This window comes from Ciconia boyciana, chromosome 1 (assembly GCF_034638445.1).
Source record: "Ciconia boyciana chromosome 1, ASM3463844v1, whole genome shotgun sequence".
NCBI lineage: Eukaryota > Metazoa > Chordata > Aves > Ciconiiformes > Ciconiidae > Ciconia > Ciconia boyciana.
In genome coordinates, this window is record NC_132934.1 from 34777794 (window position 1) to 34802897 (window position 25104).

At 40.8% G+C, this 25104-nt stretch overlaps 1 protein-coding gene across 1 annotated transcript in view; it reads left to right on the forward strand.

The window, feature by feature from the left end:
* The first annotated feature begins 435 nt into the window (after positions 1-435).
* The window catches only part of ANO6 (anoctamin 6), a 74255-nt gene continuing 49586 nt past the window's right edge, over positions 436-25104 (forward strand). The window contains exon 1 of the mRNA XM_072876520.1: positions 436-532. Within this exon, the coding sequence (XP_072732621.1) occupies positions 436-532 (97 nt within the window). The remainder of the gene's footprint in view (positions 533-25104) is intronic.

The window sequence follows — 25104 nt, forward strand, 5'->3', positions numbered from 1 at the left end:
GTGCCCGCTTACAGAGCACGGTTTTGATAACGGTCTGTGCCCCCCTCTGCCCGAAGCCCCGTCAGTGCCTTCTCCCCGTTCCGACGGCTCCAGCAAGTCGCAGCCCGAAGGCGACAGCGACGCAAGGGCTAAGGCGAGACGTTGCCTCCGGTCGGCGGTCCCTCCTCCAGCCCACCTTCCCCGACGTTCAGCGGTTGCAGGCAGGAGCCGTGCACGCCCGACGGCCCCAGGCCGGGCTGTCAGCCGCAGCCCGCCCGCGCCGGCCCCGACCCGCTGCCGGGAAGGTGGCGCGGCCGCCCCGCCCGCCCCCCGCCGCCGCCCCCGCCCCGCAGCCCGCTGCCGCCGCCGCTCCGCCTCCGGGGCAGGGAGGGCTCGGGGCGGGCTGGCCTCCCCGGCGGCGGGAGAGCGGGCGCGGGGGGCCGCAACTTCGGGGAGATGAGCGCGGAGAACCAGGATGTGCTGCTGGATCTGGAGGGGGATGAGGAGGAGGGAGAGGAGGAGGAGGAAGGTGACGATGATGACGGGGAGACCGGTGAGTAGGGGGCTGGCGCGGGCAGGGTCCCCCCGGGACGGCGGGGGAAGCGCCGCGGCGGGAGCGCGGGTTCAGCTGCCGGGGCGGGTGTGGGTCGCGGGGGGCTACAGCCTGGGGAAGTTCCCCGTGGAGCCGGTGTCGCGGGTGGGGAGGGCACCTGCTGGCGCCGCGCCCCGGGCAGTGACCGGGCCGGGGCCGGGGGGGCTGGCAGGCAGGGTGCTGGCACCGCAGCTCACCTCCGTCTGCTACAACTTCTGATGATCTTCCCGTGGAAAATACGTGGCCTCTTTGTCTGCGCTGGCGGTGTGGGCCAGGTGGGGCTTCCTCATGAAGCGGCGTTGCTGTGCTCCGGCTTTCACAGCATCAGCGCAGGCTAGCGTTCAGAAAAGCACCGAAAACTTGACCTGTTCCTTTCCCTCACCTGGGAGGGAAACGCGTGGGGTGGCACAGAAGCGGCACTTTGCAGTAAGGGCGGTGCTGGAGACCTTTGGTGTCGCAGCGATGTCCCCGCCCGGGCACAGCCTGGGCCAGGGTGCCCGCTCCCTCGGAAAGCGCGCAGAATGCCGCGCAGAATGCCGCGCAGAATGCCGCGCACCCCGCGCCGGCAGCGTCCCCGCGGCCGATCCCCGCGGCCGGCACCGGCTCCAAGGGACAGCAGCTTGCTCTGCTCGCACTGCCCGACTTGCCTGCCTCAATTTGACAGCCAAGGAAAGGAGGGGGAAAATTACCCCCCCCCCCAAAAAAAAAAGGAAAGATAAAATTGGCAAAGCATAGAAAGATAGTAATTTTGCTGGAAAAAAAATGCATATGGTGTCTGCCAGAAATGCAGACAGTAAATGACCAGAGAGTTCTAAATTCAAAGATGGTGTATGTTAGTCTTGTCCCAACAGCAGCAGCCCGGGACAATAACATTTGTATTTACTGTGGGAATGAATTTTATTAAAGTATTTCCAGAAAGCAGCCCAAGAGGGGTTGGTCCTCAGCTGGTTCAGACTGAAGGGGTCTATGCGTTTCACCAAAGAGACACAGATTTACTTCAGTTCAGAAGCTGTTTTCAGCTGCAGTACCCAAGATATTCTGAAGTCTTTTATTTCTTGTTAAAATGGATCTAACAAACAAGGAATGCAGGCAAACATCAATAGACAAGCAAGTAGAAGATAGATTTGTATATATAAATTTTATCAAATAAAAAGGGTTCCTGCTCATTATTGTTCAAAAGGTTGTGAATGTTTTAACTGAGAAGTACAGAATTTTGATAATTTTTTAATATTGGGACTGAGTTTCTGCATTTGTAAAAAGTTCTAGTGACGTTAACTCTCCCTGATACTCTTGTTGCCTCCAAGTACTAATCCCTAATAATGGCCAATACAGTTTGCCTCATTTATTCAGTTAGCTCGCTCCAAAAGTGTATAAAGTTTGAGCCTCACCCAATGTCTGTGGAAATCAGGGAATGTCTTTCCTCCAACATTACTAGCCTTTGTTTCAGATGCTGTGGGAGGATCCCTTGCTTTACAGTGACAGTCCAAAGACAAATTCAGTTTTCCATATGCAGTGAGGCAGAGGAATTGTTTGACTCCACTCCCCGAATTAAAGGGTGGATCAGCACTGCAATGTATTAATCGACACATGCCTTTTGCTTTCCATTCTTCACCCCAGAGAACAACTAAATTGTTTCCTACTCGTGACTCTCTATGAAATTTGGGGTTAGTTCGGCTCCCAGAGCCAGCAAATCATGAGCTGCATATTCTGCTTGCAGAATACAGCAGTTTGGAAAAACACATGCTATGTGGCAAAATTGACTGAAAATTGAGCGGTGATGATTTCATAAGTTGTTACACAAAGCCTGTTACGCAGTGCCCAGCACTGTCACGTTTGCTATTCCACCTTGCAAAATGCATATGTAACAGTCTCGAGGTTTTTACGTTAGGTGTAATCACAGGAGAGCTATTTTATTAGTCTGAGAAACTTGTAAAGCATCCATTTACTTCCAGTTTTATTGTAGCACTTGTACCTGCATTTTTCCCAAGAAAGCCATCCCTGTTTTAGCAAGTAAGCAGGACTTCTGAACTCTTTCCAGTTCTATTCAAGACCAATCCCAAGTGTTTATAGCTCATCAGGAAAGCATTATTATGGCATATCAAAGTTGCAGTCAGGGCACATAAAGGGAGTGCTCTGGCTCATATTGGCGTACAGTTGGTTATGGTTATCCACGCTGATGACTAGCAAACCACTCACGCCAGAAGCAGACTTAGGCAGGAGTCCAGAGAAAGAGCTGGACTCATGAGTCCCAATCCACAGGAAGGTACCACAACCACGCTGCCGGCCATACATAGCTTTGAAATGGATTGTTTTGGTCAGACTTGTGCTTAAGGAAGAAAGTCTTGTCCTAAGGTTAGGCTTTTTTGACAAGTTGAAACCCTTTTTTTTCCAGTGCTTAAACAAGATGGGCAACTTTTTCTTCTGGAGCCAGACTGTTTTCAAGAGGATTGTTACATTAGTGGCATCAATTTGTTTCTGAGGTATCTTGTTACCAGGCAGAAGTGGTGGGAAGGACATTGACCTGCGGTTGCCACAGCATTTAAAATTCTCCAAACCCATTATTTTCTGCCTAGAAACTGTCAGACAGTTCCATAAACTGTAAAGTTTTTCTTTCCCTGGTGCCAAACCTCATACCATATCTAAATTAGTTTGCTTGTGTTTTGGGATTTACAGAATATCTGAATGTGCTTTCCAGAAAAATTAACTTCTGCAGACAATATCCAGAGGCATCCACTCTGACTAACCATTCCACATGAAATACTTTTTTCTTCATTGGGGTATGTTATCATCTTGCTCACTCTTTGTTGTCGTGGTTTTACTCAAATATAACTCCTAGTTGTTCCTTGAGCCTTGAGTGTACATCTTCCCATCTTTTGACAGTGCTGCAGTAATCATCAAGCCATGCTTTATAGATGACCAAGAAATGGATGTTCATATGTTAACCTTTTTCTTGTCACACAATGTAGATACTGTGCTGATGAGGATTCCAGCTCTTCTTTCTGAAAAGGATTTCATGTTGTTGTTCAGCACATGTTTTTACCAACTACAATAAAAATGTACAACAGTACTGGCTTATTCAAGCAACGTTATTTGTGGAGTTGCAGCCTAAAATAACCAGTTTTGTGCAGCCCACTGTACAGCTGGAACCCTGTCCTAAGGGGTGATGTTGTAATCCAAATGGTGAAGAGCAGGCATAGCTATTCTTCACCTCATTACTTTTGCTCACTGTTCTGTTCTCTGCTTGTTTCCTCATGGCATATACTGAATTTTATCATATTGCCTGCCTAGATCTTCTATTTTTTCCTATTCAATAGCTTCATTAACTTGACCTGCTTCTCATATGACCCTACAAATATTATTGATATCATATACTGTACTCCAATATGAATGTACAGTATACCAACAGTGTTCTGCAAATTACTCCAGTGTTTGCCTTCACGATGCTGTGAAATGGTCAATTCTCTATAGAAGTCTTCTAAGGCAATGGAAAGTCTGAACAGTTAGATTCCTTGATTGAAAAATGTGGCTTTGTCCTGCAATTTATTAACTGTAATCCCCACACTGTGGGAAATTTAAAAGTGGTCTACTTGGCAGCAGGTGCAGGGATCAGATCGGATAATTTTATAGCGTGCAAGGCTTTATAGGCAGATTCTTTAAAAAAATGTAATTCTCTTTCTGGAAGGACAGTATCTTGCTTTTCAGTCTACCTACAGTAATGAGTAAGACTGCCCCAGTCCACTCTTATCACGCCCGGTTTTCTTCTCTTTTTCTTCTCTATCTTGTAATCAACCTAAAAATTATTGGGGCACGTTTCAGTCACCCACTGTCCTGAAGAAGGCTGTGGGATGGGTATGTCAGATGAGCATGGGTATGTCATATGTGGGATGGGTATGTCAGATGGGTATGTCAGTATGAGAATCAAGAATTTCTGCTCCCCGATTCTGTGCTCTGTTTGCGACGCTATTCTTGTACGTGCATCTAGGAGGCGAGGAACGGGAGCAAGCAGGAATGTGGACGTATGCCTCATTTATTCTGATTTGCTATTGAGGCAGCAGGAGACTCTTCATGGTGAACTGGGACTTGTACAGCTCCGGAAAACACTGCCCTGTAATACTGCTCAAAATTTAAACTACCTTTCGTGCCTTCATGTCCTTCCTCTTCTATCTGTTACCCTGATGGTTTACCTACATTTCTTCCTTTCTTCATACTTCAGTAATTTTATTTTTTGACTTTCTGCCCACTTCACTTTCACCGAATCCAAGCCATGCAGGAGTAACAGCCGTGTCACTGAATATGGTTGCGTTTGAACAGTACCCTGCTGGTACCACTCACTTTTTAATTTTGATTTAATGATTTTTCTACAAAAATACTAAAAAACACATAGTGAGAGTATAAATATTTAACTACAGTATAATTACTGTTTTGCAGCTATTTATAATTCATAAACTCTGGAGGAGATCAGAGTATTTCAAGAATCAGGCAGGAATTTGGGAAACTGATAAACTTCACAAATTTATCAGATCTTTCTCTTTTTAAAGTTTTTCTACTATAACAGAATTCCCAGTTGTCCATCAGAAACTTCCTGTACTTTGAAAGTATTATTCGTGCCTGTATTTTAGATTTAGCTGTACTGAACGTATGAGTGCAGTTTACAGATAAGTCTGCAATCTGTAGGACAGACTTCTTATCTGCCGTTGTATCAACTTGTGCCATTTGCACAACTTTAACAGTAATAGTTTTGTTTCTTTTCCTGGTTAAGCCATTAATTTTATGTCAGATATTTATCACAGGTGATTCCTTAAAGTTTTTCCTCTATTTAAACAGCCCACAAGTTATTTTAAAAGGAAAAATTCCCTATACACAATTATGCTTAACATCTTAGATTTTTTAAATGACTTTTCAAGCATTATCATTTGTAAAAAAGAAAACTTATTAAACTTACTGAAATTGATATATGGGAAACATCCAGGCTTGTGTTACATGGTGCAGAACTCCAGCAATTCTGTAGTGTTATAGTTATTGAAAGTAATGCAATCAAAAACTCACAAAAAATGTGCTAGTGTCAGCTGATTTGCAACTTAGGCATTATAGCAAATTGCAGGTAGAGAGCTTGAATTTCAGGAGACCAGAGGCATGGAAGGGGTGATCTATGCATGCCATAAAGATGTCGTGTCAGTCTGTGTGTCACACAAATGGACCTTTCAAAAGGAATTAAAGATGGGTTATGGATAAGATCTGTCACTGTATGCATGGTAAGATCAACAAAGTTGTTATCATTTAAATCACCTCATCCTGGTATTTCTTGGTACCTGCCATTTCCTAGGAAATGATGGGTTGCATGCTGTGGAATTAAGGTCTAGTTTGCCACTAGACATGTGGCAAACCCCAAGGGGGAACTGATACTAAAACTGATGTTTTCTGATGTGATTAAAAAAAAAAAAAAGGCAACAAACACAAGGGTGCTTTTGTATGAGAGCAATTACGTGTCATAAATTAAATAGTCTTTGTAATGCCTTCCAGCTTATCCCTTATAAAGAACGATGGATTTTTTCTTTTATTGTTTGTTTTTAAGTTTGAGATACTACATTCTTGTACCCCATAAAAAAGTAAAATAAATAATCATTAGCCTAAGTTTGGGATTAACTGGGGTAGGTCAGGAAAAAGGGTTGCTCATTTTTGTGCTTTATAAACAATGCACAAATAATAAAACTAAACATCCTGTGCTTGACATGAGAAGATCTTTGAAAAAGGTGCTGCAGGCCTGAAGCATCTGGAGCCGTTGCAGGTGTATGTTAAACAAGATAATGCATTTAACAGGGTGTGAATGTCAAGGAGAGGCACTGAAGAATGGTGCCATGGGCTTGGATTGTTTATTGTTCTTATATTCAGAAAACAAAGGTGGGGACAGAAATATTATGCAAGTGCTGAGCTCTGTCTCCTAATGAATAGAAAAAATCAGCTTTCTTTTGCTGGACTGTCACTATTGCTTCAGTGCATGTCTCTGGCATGGTCCTTTCTAACAGTCTGAAGTATTGCTCTATAGAATAGATATGTTATTAAACCGATATTTGATTGATGTTTTTAATGTAAGATTAAAAAAGAATTTCACAAAGGCATGGGACTAATATAACTTGTAACTTTTCAAGGGTTTTTTGTTCAAATCCAGGCTCGCTGTGAGTGTAGGTAGAACCGTTTTCCCACTGAAGAGCGTATGCATTCATCTGCTGCTCTGGCCACGATGAGAGCCCGCTAGGACGTTGTTAACATTTTGTGTTAGGGTTCAGGCCTGATGAATCTGGAAGTTGAAATGAAAGCCCTAGGCCATAATGTCACAAACATGTCAAGCCAGCATAAATTGGCTTGGCGACCAAAACAAGTATTCCCCCCACAACCACCTTTCAGCGGCAGCTTAAGTCCTCATGGCATTTTGGCCTTATTTTTCATTGGGGTATATCAGTGGCAGCACGGTAGGAATGCAAGGCTGTAAAGAAGGACACTGTACCCTTTATCTTATTACTGCCAGTGTCTTCTGTGGGAAATGGAAACTGGCAGGCATGGGAATTGTCATCAAACAATAGATTTTGTTTGATAGTCAAAGAATGCAAACATCTGAGCACAGAATCCTTAGTCTTCTCCACACCTCACACTTTACTCAGGCATCCCACATCTCTCTGAAGGCTTCATCACAGGAGGAGTGTCTTAATTGCTTCCTGAGGAATTATACCGGCATCTGAAATACATTTTTGCTTGCTGCAGTGGAATTATCTCTAACTGTTGTTCTCGCCTATCCCAAACTCAAGCATTTACTAACAACAGTAGACATGTAGACACTATTCCCTGCATGGACTTCACAAGTGAGATCCCGAAGCATCATTAGAGCTAGTTAAGAAAAGGTCCTCAACCTCGAGATGGCTTGATTTAATCTTTGAACAGTCCCTACTCCTCTGCAGGATTCAGAATCACACCCCAGCCTCCTTATGTACACGTGGGGTACCTTCCCCAAGGAAGTCAAGAGGTGTGCTCAGGCCCCACGTTTGTATATACATGATTTAGTACTCTGCCTATGCGAAGATAACTCACCTAAAGCAGTTGTTGGTTTATCAGGGATGGGCTGCAGAGTGGAAAAGGGTAGGAGATGGCGAAGATTTACTTTTTCATTAGCATCAGGCAGCCCAGCGCATATTCTTCCATTGCATGATACCATCAAATGGGAGTGTGATCCCTTTTTCCCCATTCCTATCCTACATCCATGTTAGAGTAGCTTCCTCTTCACAAGCCTCCAGTTCCAGACCTTATCAATATAGAAGGTCCATCTGCTATGCAGCAGTTGACCTGTTGAAGGGCATAATATTACTGAATGCAAAATAGGCAGGGCCTAGATAGTTTTGCTAATGGAAATAGCCGTATTAATAAAATGTGTGTGTTATGTTTGTAAAAGGGTAAGATTCAGACCAGCAGGGACCCTATGAGCAGGAAGAACCAAGAAGACCAAATGGTTTTGGAAAGAGATCACATTTAAACTTCTTTAATGAATACCAGATTCAGATTGGAAAATTAACAAAAATGTATTAAAACACGAAGTGACTGAACTTTAAGCAGCGTAGTTACAAGTCTGCTGGAGCATAAACATTCTTTAATTGATTTTATGCCTCGTGGTAGAAATTGCAGCTTAGTTTCAAAATATTGTATAAAGGCTGTATAAGATTGAACCCTTCAATTTAGTGTTTACATTAAATAATTTCCAACTAAACCACTAATCTTCAATATTCTTTAGACATAACTGAAAATCAAAGTTTTGTAGGAACTGCCACCAACAGCATATTTCGCTTTGCTTTTATAGTTTCCCTTCCTTTCAGTTTTTTGTTGATGGATTTCCCCTGACCCCACTAATCTAGTTAGTCAGGTTCTCCAGCATTTTTTAGGTGTGATTTATCATGGGACATTAAATATTTGCATACAAGACTGCTTACAGTACAGTCATCAGAATGAGCTGCAGCGCCGGTGTTCTTCTGTAGAAAACAGCCACCACCTCTGTTCTGTTCCAGTGCTGTTTGAGAGCAGTTGCTGTAGCAGGCTAAATGTCTGATAACTTGAGTGTCCACGGTGTGTTTCTGTCCTGTGGGCTTCTAGCGTGGGTGGATCTTTTGCTAAGGCATCTGACTTTCAGAGTGTCTGCAGGAGGATCTTGGTTCTTGGTCCACTGCTGCAGCAGAGACCTGTGCCCTGTCCCTCAACCTTTACTACTTTGGGAAATTATACAGTCGGATGACGAATCTTCACTGGGTAGGGAAGAGAATTTGCAATGAAGAGTGGGAACAAGAAGCATTTGTGTTGAGATGCACTGAGTCTCTTGTGCTGTGGTTGTGCCAGAGCTAATGCATTTTGGTCAGGAGAGGGGGATGAGATTAGTGATTTTTCAGGGGATGAAAGATTGTGGGTTCTTTCCTTCCTTTGTGGGAGGAATATTTAACTGAGAAAATGTCATCTGGATTGCAGATCAGGGTGGAAAATATGAGAGCTGATTATAAAATGCTGTCGGTGTAGCAACCCTGCTAAAGTTGCTGGGAACTGCTATTAGTAATCCAAGGACATGCTGCTGTGATTTGGCGCAGTGGAGGAGTTGAAGAGCCACGTCCTGCCTGTGGAGAAGCTGGGGTCTGTTGCTGTGAGTGGAGGGAGTCTGAGATAAGCACCAAAGACTAGAGCTTAGATCAGTGGAGAAACTCCTGAAGCACAGACCAGGGTCTTGACTGAAGGGTCTGGTGAAATAAGGAGTGTCAAAGAGATGGAAAGAGTAAGACGATGGAGGTAAAGGCAAAACAACCGTTGAGACCTGGGTGCAGACTAAGAAAGAAAGTCAAAGGGAAAGAGGAAGAACTCTGACAGTATTCATAAGGGTAAAACCGACCAGTGCAGCTATTCACCTATTTATCTGGTCAGGAACTCATAAGCAGTGTCATAAAGATTCTTCCAAGTCAGTTCATCAGAAAACTAATCTACATCATGGGACTAAGGTAATATAACTGTGGGTGCAGTGAATTGAAATAATTAATCTGTGGCATTTTCATGCATATTTTTAATCTATAGTAAAAATCACAATGTGTTCATAGGTAATTTATCCAGCAGGAAAAAAAGACTATATTTATAGCATTAATTATTTGCAAAAAATTTCCACTGCTCTAAGTTTGGCACTGTGGTTAAAGATAATAACATTTAACAAAACAAGACAGAGATGATGATCCAGAGGGCTCTAGCATTGCCAGAGAGTTTTATTAGTTTGTGTACAATATTACTAAAATTATTAGTGTTCTCTTTCTATGTGTTTTTTCCTTAAGTAGTCTAATGGAGTTTTTATAGGCATTAATGAACAAGGATGAGGTCAAACAATGCACACTTTATGAACCCTTGTGAGCAGTCCCATTGACTAGAGTGGGAATAGCATTATTTTTGTAAATGCTATTCATAGTACAGAATGCAGAACTGGTCCCTAATGGAGGAAATATCCTTATTAAATCTTTCATCATCTCCGTATATACTGATTTATTCTAGGAAAAATAATTACATTCATTTAATTATTCTGCTGTCTATGAAAGACGAGAAGGAATTTGCACAAAAGGACAGTTTAATCTATAAACTGATGGCTGTGCCTAAGACAAATAGCCCAGCAAAAACTCCTACAATATTTGGTAAGACTTAAACATGTAATGTATTATTTAAAAAAAAAAAAAAAAAGAAATCAATATGACCTGAAGAATAAATGAGTCAATGCTAGATTTTTTTTTTTAACTTGTTCCCTGCTGATAATAAAGTGAGGAGATAAAAAGCTTCGGGTGCAATGCAGTCTGACCAAATAGAGCTCCCGATGTTTTTCTAAGTTTATTGGTGTTTGCAAGAAGAGCAAAGCTCTCTTTTAGACCTCTTTATGCACAGAAAAAGGTGGCTTTAAGGAAGTTAGTTACTAAGCTGCAGCTGTTAGAAGAAAAATCTGGAGAGTCCTTCAAGGAAATGGCCTCAAGTTGCGCCAGGGGAGGTTTAGACTGGATATTAGGAAATTTTACTTCACTGAAAGGGTTGTCAAGCATTGGAACAGGCTGCCCAGGGAAGTGGTTGAGTCACCATCCCTGGAAGTATTGAAAAGATGTTTGGATGAGGTGCTTAGGGACATGGTGTAGTGGTGGTCTTGGTAGTGTTAGGTTTACAGTTAGACTTGATGATCTTAAAGGTCTTTTCCAACCTATATGATTCTGTGATTCTGTGTGATTCTGTGAATTGCTGAAAATACAGAGTATTTCCTGATTAGGAAACAAAAGTATACTGTTTATTTCTAAACTCTGGGTCCAACACTGGGAATGCTTACAGACACGACCATTTGCACCCACACACACAAAGTAGCTCAAAAATGCCTGTAGGTTTTGACTTTAAACTTAATATTTTCATAGTCAAAGTAATTAAAAGTATCTTTTTGGGACCCTCCTGTAAACACACTGTATAACAGCTGAGTGTAGGACATACTTTAAAGCAAACATTCTGAGAAACTCATTACAGAAATTCAAATATATCTCCTTGGAGACATGTAAATTTAAGAGCAATGGGTATAATTTTATAAACATAGTTCAAACTTAAGATTTCTAATTAGATAACTCATTGATCCATAGGCATTGAAATCTAACCAAACAGCGATTTGCAATTACAATTTTGGTTAATCATGTCAGTTCCCAATGAAAAGGCACCACAGCTGCCTGGAGGCTTGGCGTTGGTGAGGAACACCATGGGATCAGCTTGGCTGCTAAAAAAGCTGTGTTTGTAGCTTGGGGCAGCCGCTGCGCATGGGCTGCCCTCATGTAAAACACACTGAAGGCAAGGTACACTCGTTCCCCATGTAACTGAGCAGTTATTTTGTCAGTATGCTTGGGGTTGATCTTGGCAAGTCTATCTCATGGCAAAAGCAGCTTGTCGTCTTTATATTTCCTGCCCTAAGGACACCTGATTTGGGTTAGTTCCTCTGGGATAGGGGAAGAAAAAACCCAACCTCACATTATTTTAAGCAATGAAGAAAACCGCTTCAGGTTCAAGATGGCACTCGGGGACTGGCAGAAGTCCAGGTGCATTTGTGCAATGATGTGCTTCAGCGCTGGAGCAGGTGACAAAACAGCTTATCATACCCTTGACCAGAGGGTTAATTCTACAGTCCCCACCGAAGCGTTAGGTCACAGTCCTTCAGCAAATCAGGCTTCAGAGATATGCATGTTTATTAGGCCAGGTTCTGGGCACGCATGTGATCTAGGCAGGGAAGGTGGAGTGCTTGCACAAAAATGATAAACAGCTTACGCTGCCTCTTGGTTTTATCCTTTGCACCTCTTAAAATATCAGCAATATTATGATTTAACAGAGCTGATTTAAGTCAGATCCCACTAACAACTCATCTGAAATTTCTCAGGGAAAGAAAACACATATAAACAATGACATTTTATGATGTTTGGACCCAAATAGTGTAGTGCTTCGGATAGCTGTTACATTGCCAAGAATTGACGTACTCCTCTCAGCTGATGTTAGGAATCCTGATTTTTACAGCATTACCTGCAGTTTGCTCCTGTAGTCCTCACACAACAGCATGAACTTCTGAGGTAGCAGGCTGCTGCTCATCTCTGCACACCAGTCCGTGTAGGGATGTATTACAAGCCAAACATGACACAAACATGAAAACAATCCTTTTGAGTTAAGTGGAACTGTCAGCATCCATAAAGTTATTTAAGTGTGTAAATGTTGCAGTCTTAGCCCCCAGAGACTGTATATTGCTGTTCAGAGTGGGTTTTTTCAGTGTTTTTTTTTCAGTGGTTGATCTTCCAAAGCTATTGGTGGTGGAAGGATAAATATCTGCCTAAACAACGCTACTCCATTTATCAGTTGTGGCTGGTGTATCCTCGTCTTTCTTTTTTTGTTTAATTAATGAGTTAATTAAATGTTTTGGGGATAGATGTTTATCCTCCACTCTAAGATAAGACCAAATGTGTCTGTCAGAGGAGTTTCTGCATCTCTCACTGCGCACAGTTCACTGAACGAACCCAGTGACCATTCTCCTCAGCAGGATGTTCCTCAGGAACACCTTGCACACAAAAATAAGCGCAGAGAAATCCTGTTTTGGTTTCAGGAAAAGTCTTTCGGTTCTTTTTCATCCCCTTCACTATTTTCTTCACTGTTTTATTTTGTTACCTTTAGTGTCAGTGATTCTCTTGGCCTTCGGAGTGCCGAGTTTGACTCCATGTGAGCAGATCTGGCTCATGCAGAAGAGAAATGTCACTCAGAAGTGACATAAGGTGCTCTCAGGGTCCAGACTGCACCAGACAGCCAAAGTGCCAGCCTGTAGCAAACAGGGACAGAAGAGTCATGCAGTGATTTCAAGTTTCAGGGATTGCTCCACTTTGCAGATACTAAACTAAACCAAAGTCTGTAGCTGCAAGAAAGGTGGCCATTGAAATCCTAGCTCTGTGAGTTCAGCATGAACGTATCCCGTCAGTGCTATGTGCAGCAGCGGACTGATACAGCAAGTACTTACAACCTTTAAGGTTTTGTCTATCTAGAATGCAGGTCAAAAATATGACAATAAGTAAGATTACAAAGCTTTTCTTTTACATGATCAGGCAGCTTTCTAACTGTGCTAATGAAGGGAACCGAAGTCTACAGAAGTGGGAAAATGTATATTTGATATTTAAAAAATCCTTTGCAGTCTAGTGAGCAAAGTTTACTTTCAGAGAGGTTGAAATGTTGTATTATATGTGTTTCTGGAGATCAGCACTGCGCTTTTTCTCTTTGTCTCTGAAAGTGTATGAGCAGAATTTTCCACTTTTTTTTAACTGAACATTTGCTTCATTTCATAATACAAGGGAAATTAAAGTGCCAGTACTTTTCTAACTGTGGTTTTTTCCATATCTCTGGACCCTCATTTAACATGTCACCTTGACATGGGACAGTAAGAAGTCAGGCAAGGCAAATCTCAGCTAAAGGTTTCAGTCTCAAATGTATATCCCTGCTTTTTAGAATGTACATTGCTATTAAAATCAGTGGAGATGTTTTGCATTGTTCATTCTAGGCACAAAAATGTGGCTTGGAGTTTAGCTGTTAGCTGTCCCACCTCAAATATTCCTCAAGTGTGTGATATTTTTGGTTTTTGTTAAAGGCTAGGTCATGCCTCTTTGCAGAGAACTCAGAGGTGAGGCCACCAGAGATGCTCTGCCTGGGACCACCCCTGTCAGTGTGCATTACAGAATGGCTGGCACAACTAACAATGTCATCTCCTTGCTGTCTCTTTTTGGTCTTTGCTACTCCTGAAGCCCTCTTCTCCTCTTCCTTCTCTGTCCCACCTCCGCCGTGGGAAGGGAGAGCAGCAGATGATTGATTCGTGTGCTGCAACATCTCATCAACCTGTTACTCTAAGGACTTTCAAGAAAAACTAATAACCAGTTAGAAGGGCTGAGTGCTAAATCCCTCCAAAATGGAGTTTGCATTTAAACTTAGAGCTCTAAATATAATGTCACTGTGAGTTTTGGTTTATAAATACAGTTAGGCCTAAAAAAAAACAGTATAGAGAAAGTGGATATTGGTTTGTCTTTGTATTCTTCTATTTCTGTATGTTTGCTTGCAGCATTTGTTTCACAGCTTGTGTAGTTTTCCAGTGAGTTATAAATGAGTATGTCCGTATGTCAAATTATTGATATGTGAAGTCCATACTTAGGATAAAGTGTAAAGAGATAATTTTCTTGATGTATTTATTGGAACCTAATTTGTTGTCTGTTTTAAGAGATCTCCTTGATACCATTCTATCAGTCTGCAATTCAGTAAAATCTTTGGAACTGGGAAATTTATTCACCTTCAGCCAGAAGTTGGAGTTGACACAAGAGATAGGAGGTGAAATCCACTGGCTTGTGTTACAGGGATCAGGCTGGGTGACCTCATTGGTACCTTCTTGCCTTACAGTCTGTGAACTGGATTCACACATTTCGAAAGGTCATTTTTCTTCCCCTCCACACAAAAAATAGAATCAGCAGTAAAGCCACTGTGGTCTCCTCTTAAAAATAAAACAAAACTCAGCATAGCCAATGTCAAGGGATTATGACTAGCCTCCTAGCAGCCCGTCACACTTGCTTTTTCCCTACTGTTATAATGTGATGTGTAAGCAATCTTACCTAAACTTAAATGGAAAACAACACTGTAGAGGCTGGTCGGTTTTTTTCATCTGAAAACTGATTTTTGACATCCTCTCACTTCCACAGTTCTGAAGAAACGGATTAGAATCTCAGTGGAAATGAGTTTGTGAAGAGGGGTATGGCTGGGTCTCTCAGCACTGGTTGTACTCTCGTGAAGATCTGCAGCGTTGCATGAAATGAGCAAGCCCTGTGGTTGTTCCTGTGTAACTGCCATCTGGTATGTTCGTAACATCATAAAACAGTTTAGCAGGACTCGTTATAGACACCAAAGTAAAATGTCTTTCCATGCTTTCCAAAGCAAAGCTTGCATCTCCTCTTTTGTGGGCTTTTTTAAAGATTTCGTGGAATTACACTATGGTATAGGTGAGATAGAGGAATACAAGATAATTTCTGTTTGGCTTTTTCCTCCTTATTATTCTTGCTGCTTGGTTTTGTTACAGCTGAACAGTATCTAAGATTCAAAGCCAGTCATTTTTCATCAGTGTCATTAGTGTATAGCTCTGACTTCTTTTTGCTTCCTCCTGAGGTAAGCTATCAAAATACGTATTTTCCACATTTTTATGCTACCTGCCAATCAAAAGGAGGCTTGTACTTTAAAATTCACCCACATTCTTTCCTGATAAGTTCTTAGACTGAATTTACTCACTCTAGGATGGCTAATCTTCTAGGGAGGTGCAACAATTGTTAGAGAAATCTAGAAATGGCACTTTACGCCACACTGTCACTTGCTTACTTTGGTGGGTCTAAGGCTCCCTTCACTGTTCCTGCTCTGAAAGATTTATTCACAACTGTGGTGGCTAACCGTGCTGAAATCTGAAGTATGACATTACCCAGGGAATGATCCTTCTATATGTGTTGCTGATAAGCACAAATCTTAGGGTGACATAATATCTAGATACCCAGTACATTATTAACATCGTTGCACGTCAAGCACTCAAAAAGCTCTCGCTATCCCATGGGCAGCACTGTTGATACTTTTCCTCAGGTATCTATGGTGTCTGCCTCAGAGTGTGTAGTAATACGTAATATCTCTGAGAAGATTTCCACTGTGCCACCTCATGGAGTGGAGGGGTATCCAAACTTACTGGTCCTCACTCCTCTTCCCAGTGCCAAGAAGTGTAAGCAGCAGTAGCAGGTTCAAAAGGTGTAGAGGGAAATTCATTAATTAAAAACTCATGAGATGATCTAAAACAAAAAGATACTGCTTCTGTCTGATCATATACCGTGGGAGCTTCAGTGCCTTCATGCCCTCATCTTACACTTCAGAACATTGAATGGCAGTTTTGACCCAGACTGGCCACTCTTGGGGACAGGAGGCTGTGCTAGGTGGACCATTGAAATAAGCACATTCTTGTGTTCTTATGTGCCCTCATTCTTCTTTGGCTGCGGACACACTGTTTCTTAAAAATCACTGACCTTATACAAAACCGGTGAACAGCCTTACAGTCAAAAGGCAAGGCAAGACCATGGAGAGAAGGCAAGCTGTAGGGCAAAGACTCCATTATAACATAAAGTTGAGGACTGGGAGCAGGCAGTCTGTCCAAAGACCAATGCCAGGAGCTAGCTAACACTAAGGCCTGCAGCTGGATGACCACAGGCAAGTTGTGAGTTTCCTTCTTACTTCTGCTAGATAGGACAAGCCACCAGTCAGGCTCACAAGCCAGATCATAGATCACCCATCCCAACAAGAGGCTGACTGCAGCCAAAGGTGTGGTCTGATGGTGGCACTACCTTGGAAAGCTTGTGGCATTACCAACCCTGCCTAAGCTCAAGGCTTGGTCTGGTAAATGTGCAATGCCTGATCTGTGCGTTCGTGTCACCTAACCAGGATCTTCAACACGGCATTCTCTCTCCAAAGGAATCCACTGCATTTTTCCTTCCTTGTCTTGTAAGAGGACTGCAATGACTGTTGAGATCTTACCTCCTTCTACTTCCAGGTTCTCAAAGTCCAGGGAAAAATGTTTGTGATCACTCTGGAGTTTGTTTTTATTGCCTTCATATTTTCCAGATGTGTTTGTGTATAAGTTTCTTGAATTGGTATTTTCACATGCATCTATTTATTTTTCTTTAGTTTTATAGTAGACTTTTCAATGCCGGGCAGAGAGAGCATATTCTTATTTTCCATGAGTCTGCCCACATTACTGTTACTAGAAAGTTGTGTGCACACATGCATCCTTCTCGTTAATACCTCTTTTCCCAGAAGGTAGTTTAGAAACTACTTGTGTCTTCAAATCCGCAGCTGTTTGGCATGAAGCTGTCAGACCTTGCCCAGCTGTAGTTGCTGGGCATCACGAATTGAATTGTCAGCAAAATCCTGAACTTTTTATTCATAGTGATTGCAGTAAGCTAAAACACAGACTGGGGTGGTTTTTTTTCTGTCATGGTACTGAATTTACACTAATTACATTGTTCTGAACTGACTTTTAAAACTTAATGAATTTGATATGTGAGTTGCTAAGGAAAAGTGTCCATCGTTACTATGATTACTTTTCTTATAGTGCATTTTGAAATTACTCATGAGCAGCTCAGAGTGCTCTTACACATGGACCACTAATCAAATTGTCTGATTAGGTGAAATTCTAGTCTTTCAGCAAAGTTTCCTCATGCCAAATTGCAGTAATAATTGTTCCATCACTTCTGCTCAAGGGAATCTCTCAAATGCTTCAGATATAATTTCATTTCTAAACTGACTGTATAATTAAATAATACAGTATAGCCAGCAGTAATCATTCTCCATATTTAAATGTAAATATTACCGGTTACCAACAGGAGCCATAGCATTCCTAATTGGCTGCGGCTAATTATATATTATGTCTGAAAAATGTTAACATTAAGGTTGTGAAGTCAAGCACTTAGAAGTTGGGCAATGTCAGCATTAATGTTGCCCTGGCAACTTCAATTTTCCTGCCATTTCTTTGCATGCATGTTACAGTTTTTAATTACACAGTCATACTGTTTCTTTTTTTCCTCTTAAGTCCACTGCCTCATTCAGTAAACTGGTAGTAATTGCAGATTTCTTTTTATCTTTCTCATTAAGAGCATGGCTCCAAGCCTTGTTTAACTCAAATTATCCAAGTCTTGCACAGCATACATTTTCTTTCCTCCTCTGTGTTTCTATGGTGCTTTTACTATATCTGAGCACTATATCCAACAGGGATGCGAGTGTTAGGTTGCCTAACTCCCTTTTTAGGGAGAGCTGGAGTTTCAGGAATCCAGACCCCCATGATAGGAATGCAGGCTGCTGAACTGATAAGATGTGGGGAATGTAAAACACTTCTCAATGGGCTGTGCAAAGACAAGGCGCTGAACAGAGAGACGTGCGTCCCACTGGCAGGCCTCCCTAGCACACATCTACTGGAGGGCCACAAGAAAATAATTCATTTTCAAGCACTTTTGTACAGTCAGGTATTAACAGCACTCTGGGTTTATGGCCGATAAACTCTGTGTGTTTCATACAAAGTTGTCCAAAGAATGCTCACCAATCACAAATGCTTTGGCACTGATTTTTTCAGAAATAAAACTGAAAGAATTAAAAAAAAAAAAAAACCTGAAAACTTGTCAGAAAGCCAAACTTGCTATTCCGAGTATTGCACTTCTCCAGCTAACTTAGTGACAAATGCCCAGCTCTGCTGTGAAAGTGCTGAGCTTCCCGGCTGTAACAGCCTGGGCAGCTAGCTTGAAAACTGCTGTGGAAAGCTGGGCAACACTTTGTTCAAGCAGCTTGCTCAGCATCACGTGTATTAGATGCCGAAGCTGGAGCCTACGCCACTTCTCCAAGGCTGAACACAAATTCTTTGACAATCAGAAAATCTTTCTTCCTTTCAGTCGTCCTGCAGTCTCTATATCCCATCCGTCTTTTGCAAAAACAAGTTAAAGGTCTAGATGGACAAGTCCTCCTCCTTAACCAAACCTGGACTCCTCCTCATTGCAACCCCATCTTGTATAAAAAAGGAGGTGGGGTCCTGAAGAAATGAGAATAACAATTTGGACTTTATAATGAAAAATGGCTTCCTTCGCTTTAAAATCCACCAGCATCTCCTGCGCTAGATCAAGTGGTATCGCTGTGTACCTTTTACTTTTTATGTAGTAAGAACCACTGCTGAAATGGGAAGACCAGGATCCAATCCCTTCCTTTGTCTTCTTTAAAATAAACATCAGTGATGACAGACAGTCTATTGAACCAGCACTACTTCAGTGTTTGCGAGTTTGAGTTTGGAGTCTTATTGATCTGCTCACTTGCCACATTTGGCTATAAATTTCTATTTTTTTTTTAAGAGCCCTGAAAACCAGATTCTACCATGTAGAGCAGTATCAACCAAAGTGGAATGATTCAAGTTGGTGATTTAATTCACAGGTCGTGAATAAATAGTATTGTGTTACTCCCAAATCCTGGTTTAGGTGCCTGCATCCTGTCTTTAATTCCATTCATTTCAGCAGGTATATAGCTCACTGCACACTTACTCTGATTTTTAATTTGTTGTTGAATGACTTCTTTCTTATCTACTAATTAGTGACTATTTACTCTGAATTTGTATTTAGATGCATTTTGTTGGAAAGTAGAAGTAATTAACCATGGAGAAAAACAACGTGCAAACATGTTTATTAATTATCTTAAATATGCTGTATACATAAGAAGAAAGTACATATATAAAACATTTTGCATTTAAAATAATTTATTAAGCAAGGGAAACACTAACTGTAGATAATGAAATTGGTGGATCGATTAATGAAATTGATGGATTGATTCTGGTCACTAATGGCCATACACTGTGTATGATATAATTTGGCATAAAAACTGTCAATCTGCTTGAACACTTTTGAATACCTCAGCAGGAATTTATCTGTAACTTTATATGCCTAACACCTTCTGTCCTAATGCCCTTTGGGTTTTTAGAATTAGTGGATTTCATTCCCTGCCACCTGGATTATATTCACTGGAAGAGAAAAAACAGCAGCCTGTTCTTCTTGATCCCTTTTTCAGACTTAAACAGATTATTCCAAGTAAAGAAAATTTTATCTCAGAACCTACTAACAAAACTAAAAATCAGAGTTGTCTGTAAGCTGGTGCCGGTCTCAGTGACCCAGCTGATCCTTTATGTCTTACATTCTTAATGGGACTGGGGTAGTTATTGTTTTTAACCCTAGAAACTAAGAACTTGCATTTTTGACCGCAGGAATGACAATGTTTGCGCTATTGTTAAAAATTAAAGAAATAAAGTATGTATGTGTGTGTGTGTATGTGTGCTTCAGTATGTAACAGTGTGACATAGTTTGAATCAAAAATGAAACAGACTTGTTTGCCAGTCAACATTGCAGCAGTTTTCTACCTGATTCCATAAATAATTAAAACAAAGCAGCCTTTAACTGAAAAATTTAAGAAGGCTCATTTGTTACATCATTTTAATGTATTTAAATTACTTACTAGATTATAAGAAGGCATATGTGGAGAAGAGAGAATGATGCAAGCCCATATTCCAACCTGAGATTAATGCCTGAAAAGATTATCAGTCTGAAGTCTTCTGACTTAATCAGTTTATTCCATTATTTTATACTCTGACAAAGCTAGCTAGCTATTTGACATGTATGCATTCAGTGTACAAGCAAAAAGTATACCAAATGTTGTTAAAATTATAGCAGGTATCCATGTTAATACATTCTAAAACCAAAAATGGTTTCTATATCTATATACTGCCTATTGACAGATGAAAGCCAAAATAATTCTTTCTGACAGCCATTTCAGCTGAAGGTGGGTAAATTGTTTAGCTTCAGAAAAAGTGTTTAGAATAGTCTAATTAGCAACTGAATTTCTGCAGTGATTTACAGTCAACTGTCAGATGGGCAGACTGGATGCAGACAGGTTGGTTCTGGTGTGCATTGCAGCAGTGAAAACCAGGAGCCAGCATTTGCATTTCTGTGGATTACTCTGGATTCACAGAATTGTCACTAAAAAGTCATTAGCCCAGCGTTTGTTTTCGAAACTGAAGTTGGGGCTAGTCCAGGTCTCATTGGACTGATTTAGGATTTTTGCTACAGGTTTTGGGCAAGTGTCCCACTTTGAGCTCTGGACAGATAAGACTGTTTGACAGTTTGGTTACTGAGCCCCTTAAACCTTCCAACTCTGTGCCTCTTAAATATTTAGGCACTGCTATCAGCAGAATCATTTCCACAAAGTCTAATTTCTTGTTCTATAACTGCCTGCTAATTACTTTATTATTCTTGGTGAGCTACCCCAAGTCTGAGCTGGCGGTTTCAGGACATGGGATGTCAGACTAGCAATACTCTGTATTATATTCCTGAGTGTTTTCCTGTTTAGGGTTAGTCATGAAAGAGTATTTATGTTTGAAAGTCATACCACATGTTCCCAATCCTTTGTTTGCACAGCTGTAAGAGAAGATAACTTAATGGAAAGAATATTCTTTCAAACAAGAAAGAATCATCTTTCAGGACAGCCATTTCACTTCCTTTGTGATCTAACAGCATCTATAGCTTCATATTGGGTATGCTTGAGCATCTGAAATGAAAATCAATGTTTTTCTTATTATGTGACATAGATTAGGTTTTGGGTTGACGATACCTGCAGATCTGCTCTGTGTGAGTGCACAAAGAACGTAATTTATTGACAGCTTGGAAAGCCATTTTGGCATTACTAATTGTCATCGGTTTTCTCACGTAAGGTAAGACCGCAGGCGACCATAAGAAGAGAACAAGACTTTCACATGCTAGGCAGCTGTATAGATTTCTTATTAACTATAAACAATAGGTTATAAAATATAGTTTGTTATAAAAATAATTAAATTTCACTTCAAGTACCTAACTTTTCAAAAAGGGAAGAATATTGGGTTTAGTAGCATGCATTCTTCAAATAAGGTCTACAGGTATAAAATAAAACTAATTTAAACACATTCCTGAACTTAAAGATGTGAATGCTTGACATGAGTGAAAAATTGCTTGACATGAGTGCAAACACACTGAACTTAAAGAAATTAATTACAAATTAAGTGCAAGCCAATAGTATTTTGCTGGAATGAGGTGAAACCGTTGATAATTTGTGATCATAATGGCTGTCCTCATCAGTGAGTGGGGATGAGACTGTATCCCAGAGAAGAGCTAGTCTGGAAAAGTCACTTCAACCCAGACAGACCTTTAACCATCAAAAAGATCCCGATAATAATGTCTCCACCTAGCAAGGAGCAAGGTAAAAAGATCAGACCTACATTTTGGAAGGATAACCCAAGACATTCTTTTCTTGAGACTTTGTGTTTATTCATTTACTCTGTGAAGTGAAAGAAATTAGGTTAACATATCATCCTAGCTAAGGAGGATTTGATGGAGGTTTTTTTGTTTAAAATTGTTTAGGTGATTAAACATCACTATTTTATATGTGGCTTGATATATAAGGATCAAGACTATCAAGGATATTTTACATTTAAAACTGATTTTTTTAACAAAGGAAGTAGTTCAAGGATGTTAACGGCCTTGATTAATCTTGTTTTAGAGCCATGGATCTCATTGTCTCTTTCTTTCTTTGATTCATAGATCTAAAAAGGAAAATACATATTCTTGCTTTTTCAACTCCTAAATAGTTTCTTAGCTCTGAGAGTACTCCTATACAATGAACCGAACATATGAAGTAAACTACAAGAAATATTCTGCACCAGCAAAAGAGATTATGGCTGTCAAAAACCAGTATATCAGTCCAACAGTTTCTGTTTCCAGAAAAATTCAACTTGTGCAATGGTTTTACTTCACTTCAGATTTCAGCATGTATTACATATGGCTTGAATAGTTTACATTTAACTGAAAAAAATATTTGTTCTATGATCAGCCTTTGAAACAGGTTGTGATCTGTTCTGATAGGCTTTTTATAGTAATAACTATTAGATTTTTAAATTTTTATATATAATAAATATATTAATATACTAATTTTATAAATGTATATAATTTATATATTAATATATATGTAAATCTGCTATAAATTACCAGGAAGAAAAGCAGTTGTTTTGTCTAGTCTAAATAGCATATATTCAAAGGTTTCTTTGTTCATAGCCCCAGAGCTTGTGGTCATGTTTATAACAATATCGTCACTTTCTGCGTAAGCGTTAAGATTTGGAAAAGCAAAATCTTTGCTCAGTAGGGAAACTCCTTTGTATTGTCAGTTCTCTGCCTTTTCAATCTTCTGGGGCATTTAAAACAACATGGCATATAGTTGTCCCCCTCTTCCCCTTGTCTCCCCAAAAGCTAGGACAGAATCTTATACTTCAGTACCATAATTTTATTATTTTTGGACTAAGAGACAGAGGGCTGGATGTTCTTAAGGAAGCGGCCATCTACATAAAGTCCTTTTTAGGACAGTGGCTTTACTGCAGTCCCCAGCTGGTATTCAGGTACTCCAGATCTTTAGACTGATTCACCTGAAAAGAATGCTCTCTCCTCATTATTATTTCCTCAGTTTTGATACAGACAGTGATTGCCATTTCCTCAATGTGGTACCCTGTCTTGGATGTGTCAATACTCATCCTTTTTGAGAAGATGAATCTGTCTGAAACATTAGTTTTATTCCAGACAGCAGTAGTTTGTTCTTTTTTATGAAATAAGGTGAAAGTAATTTGACTTGATTAGGTGATGGGCTTCAGAGCAGTTTTTGTTCATTCCAGGACTCAGTTCATATCAAGTATTTAACCTCATGGTTCCTTGTGGCTTCTGAGTACAGGTGGGGCTTTTTGCTTGGTTGCCTCTTGGGCGCCGTGCATGGTGGTATCACGAAACCGATCTTCTGCTAGCATGACTGCAGCCTGCCAAGATGAGGAGACAGTACCACAACATTGGTCTGTTTTCTGAGGAGCTGTGTGATGCAGGATCAGCTCTACTTAGAAAGCAGTATCTGGGCAAAGCCCACCGTCTTTGGATCTTCTTGTTTATCCCAGCAGATGGGAACAATCTGACTCCATCCAGTACTCTGAGCCTCACAGTGGCAAAGCTGATATGGTCTTTTCATTTGATTTTCATTAGGACAAATAGACTTTACTAATGACTATTTTTTCTGTTCTAATGTGGTAATAGGGCTGTCAAACAAACATTTCGGGGAATGTGTCGATTCAGATAAAAATTGCATGTAAAGATTTCCTGATGTTTTCAACATCAGTGAAATATTTTGTTATTATATTCATTTTCTTTGCAATCTATTTGGGTCTAAAAGACCTGAGTGTGTCTATGTTTTTACATTTTTCTATGTGGCGAAGGTTGCTGTCTAAGGCACGGCTATGCAAGGGCAGTGCTGTGTGCTAAGCTAGAATGTGGGTTTGAAGCACGGCATCTATTCAGTGTTCTCCTTCAGTAAATGCCTGCTACCCTTTCCTCCCATGCTTTCCACCTGCATGTGCTGTGGGACAGCATTGTGCATGCAGCCAGATAATGCAGATAAGTTGATGTGCCCCAGCACTGCAGTCTAGCTTTGCAACAACTCATTTTCTGTCACTGTACTGTAAACTTTCCCACTTATGGAGGAGATATCCTATGCAACAGGGAAATCCCACCGAGGGGCTGAGTAGATGTTCTTGAGTACATCAGTTTTGTACTTAGGAGAGCACAATATTCTATGAATTTATTTTTCCCCCTGTAAGAACAGGATTTGGGACTTATACTTTTTAAAACTTCTGTGACAGACAGTCAGTACTCTTACATAATACTCTGAGGGAAGTGAGGGGTGATATGGTATCTATAGCAAAGCAGCAATGCCTGGGGACCCTGGGGGATCCCAGACATCCCTTCCTGGCTTCACATTCATGATTGCTCATGAGGTACCATGTTCAGTGCCAGGGCTGAGATCTTGTCCTTTGCAATGTCTCGCAGGTCTGTTGAGGGAACTGAAGTACCAGGTACTATGAGTTTGGTGTTGTAAAACCTTTTTGGTTTCTCAGAATAATTCTGTGCCTATTCGTTTGGCTTATGTAGGTGATTTACAAGCTTAAAGAATGCCCTTTTTCACTTTTGATTATTTCTATTAGAGAGGAAATCAATGGTAACCAAGAATTTCTTTGGCACAAAAAGTTTGGCAACTTCAGGCATGTTTGGCAATGTCCTTGCTTATAGAGCCAAGCCCAGTGGTCTTTTGAGACACCAGCTTATCCAGTCTCTTTGTGGTCTTCTTGTCATTAGTGGTTTTTTGGACAGCATCTTTCTTTTCAGTTCCGGATACTGCTTTTTTTTTCATTCTCAGTCCTCTCAATTTACAGTTTCAAAAGACTGTTTATCCCTACTGCCTGTGCTTTGGGCAGCTTCTATTATTTCACTATTCAGACTCCAAGGAAAGTTTTAATTCTTCTTTATATTTAT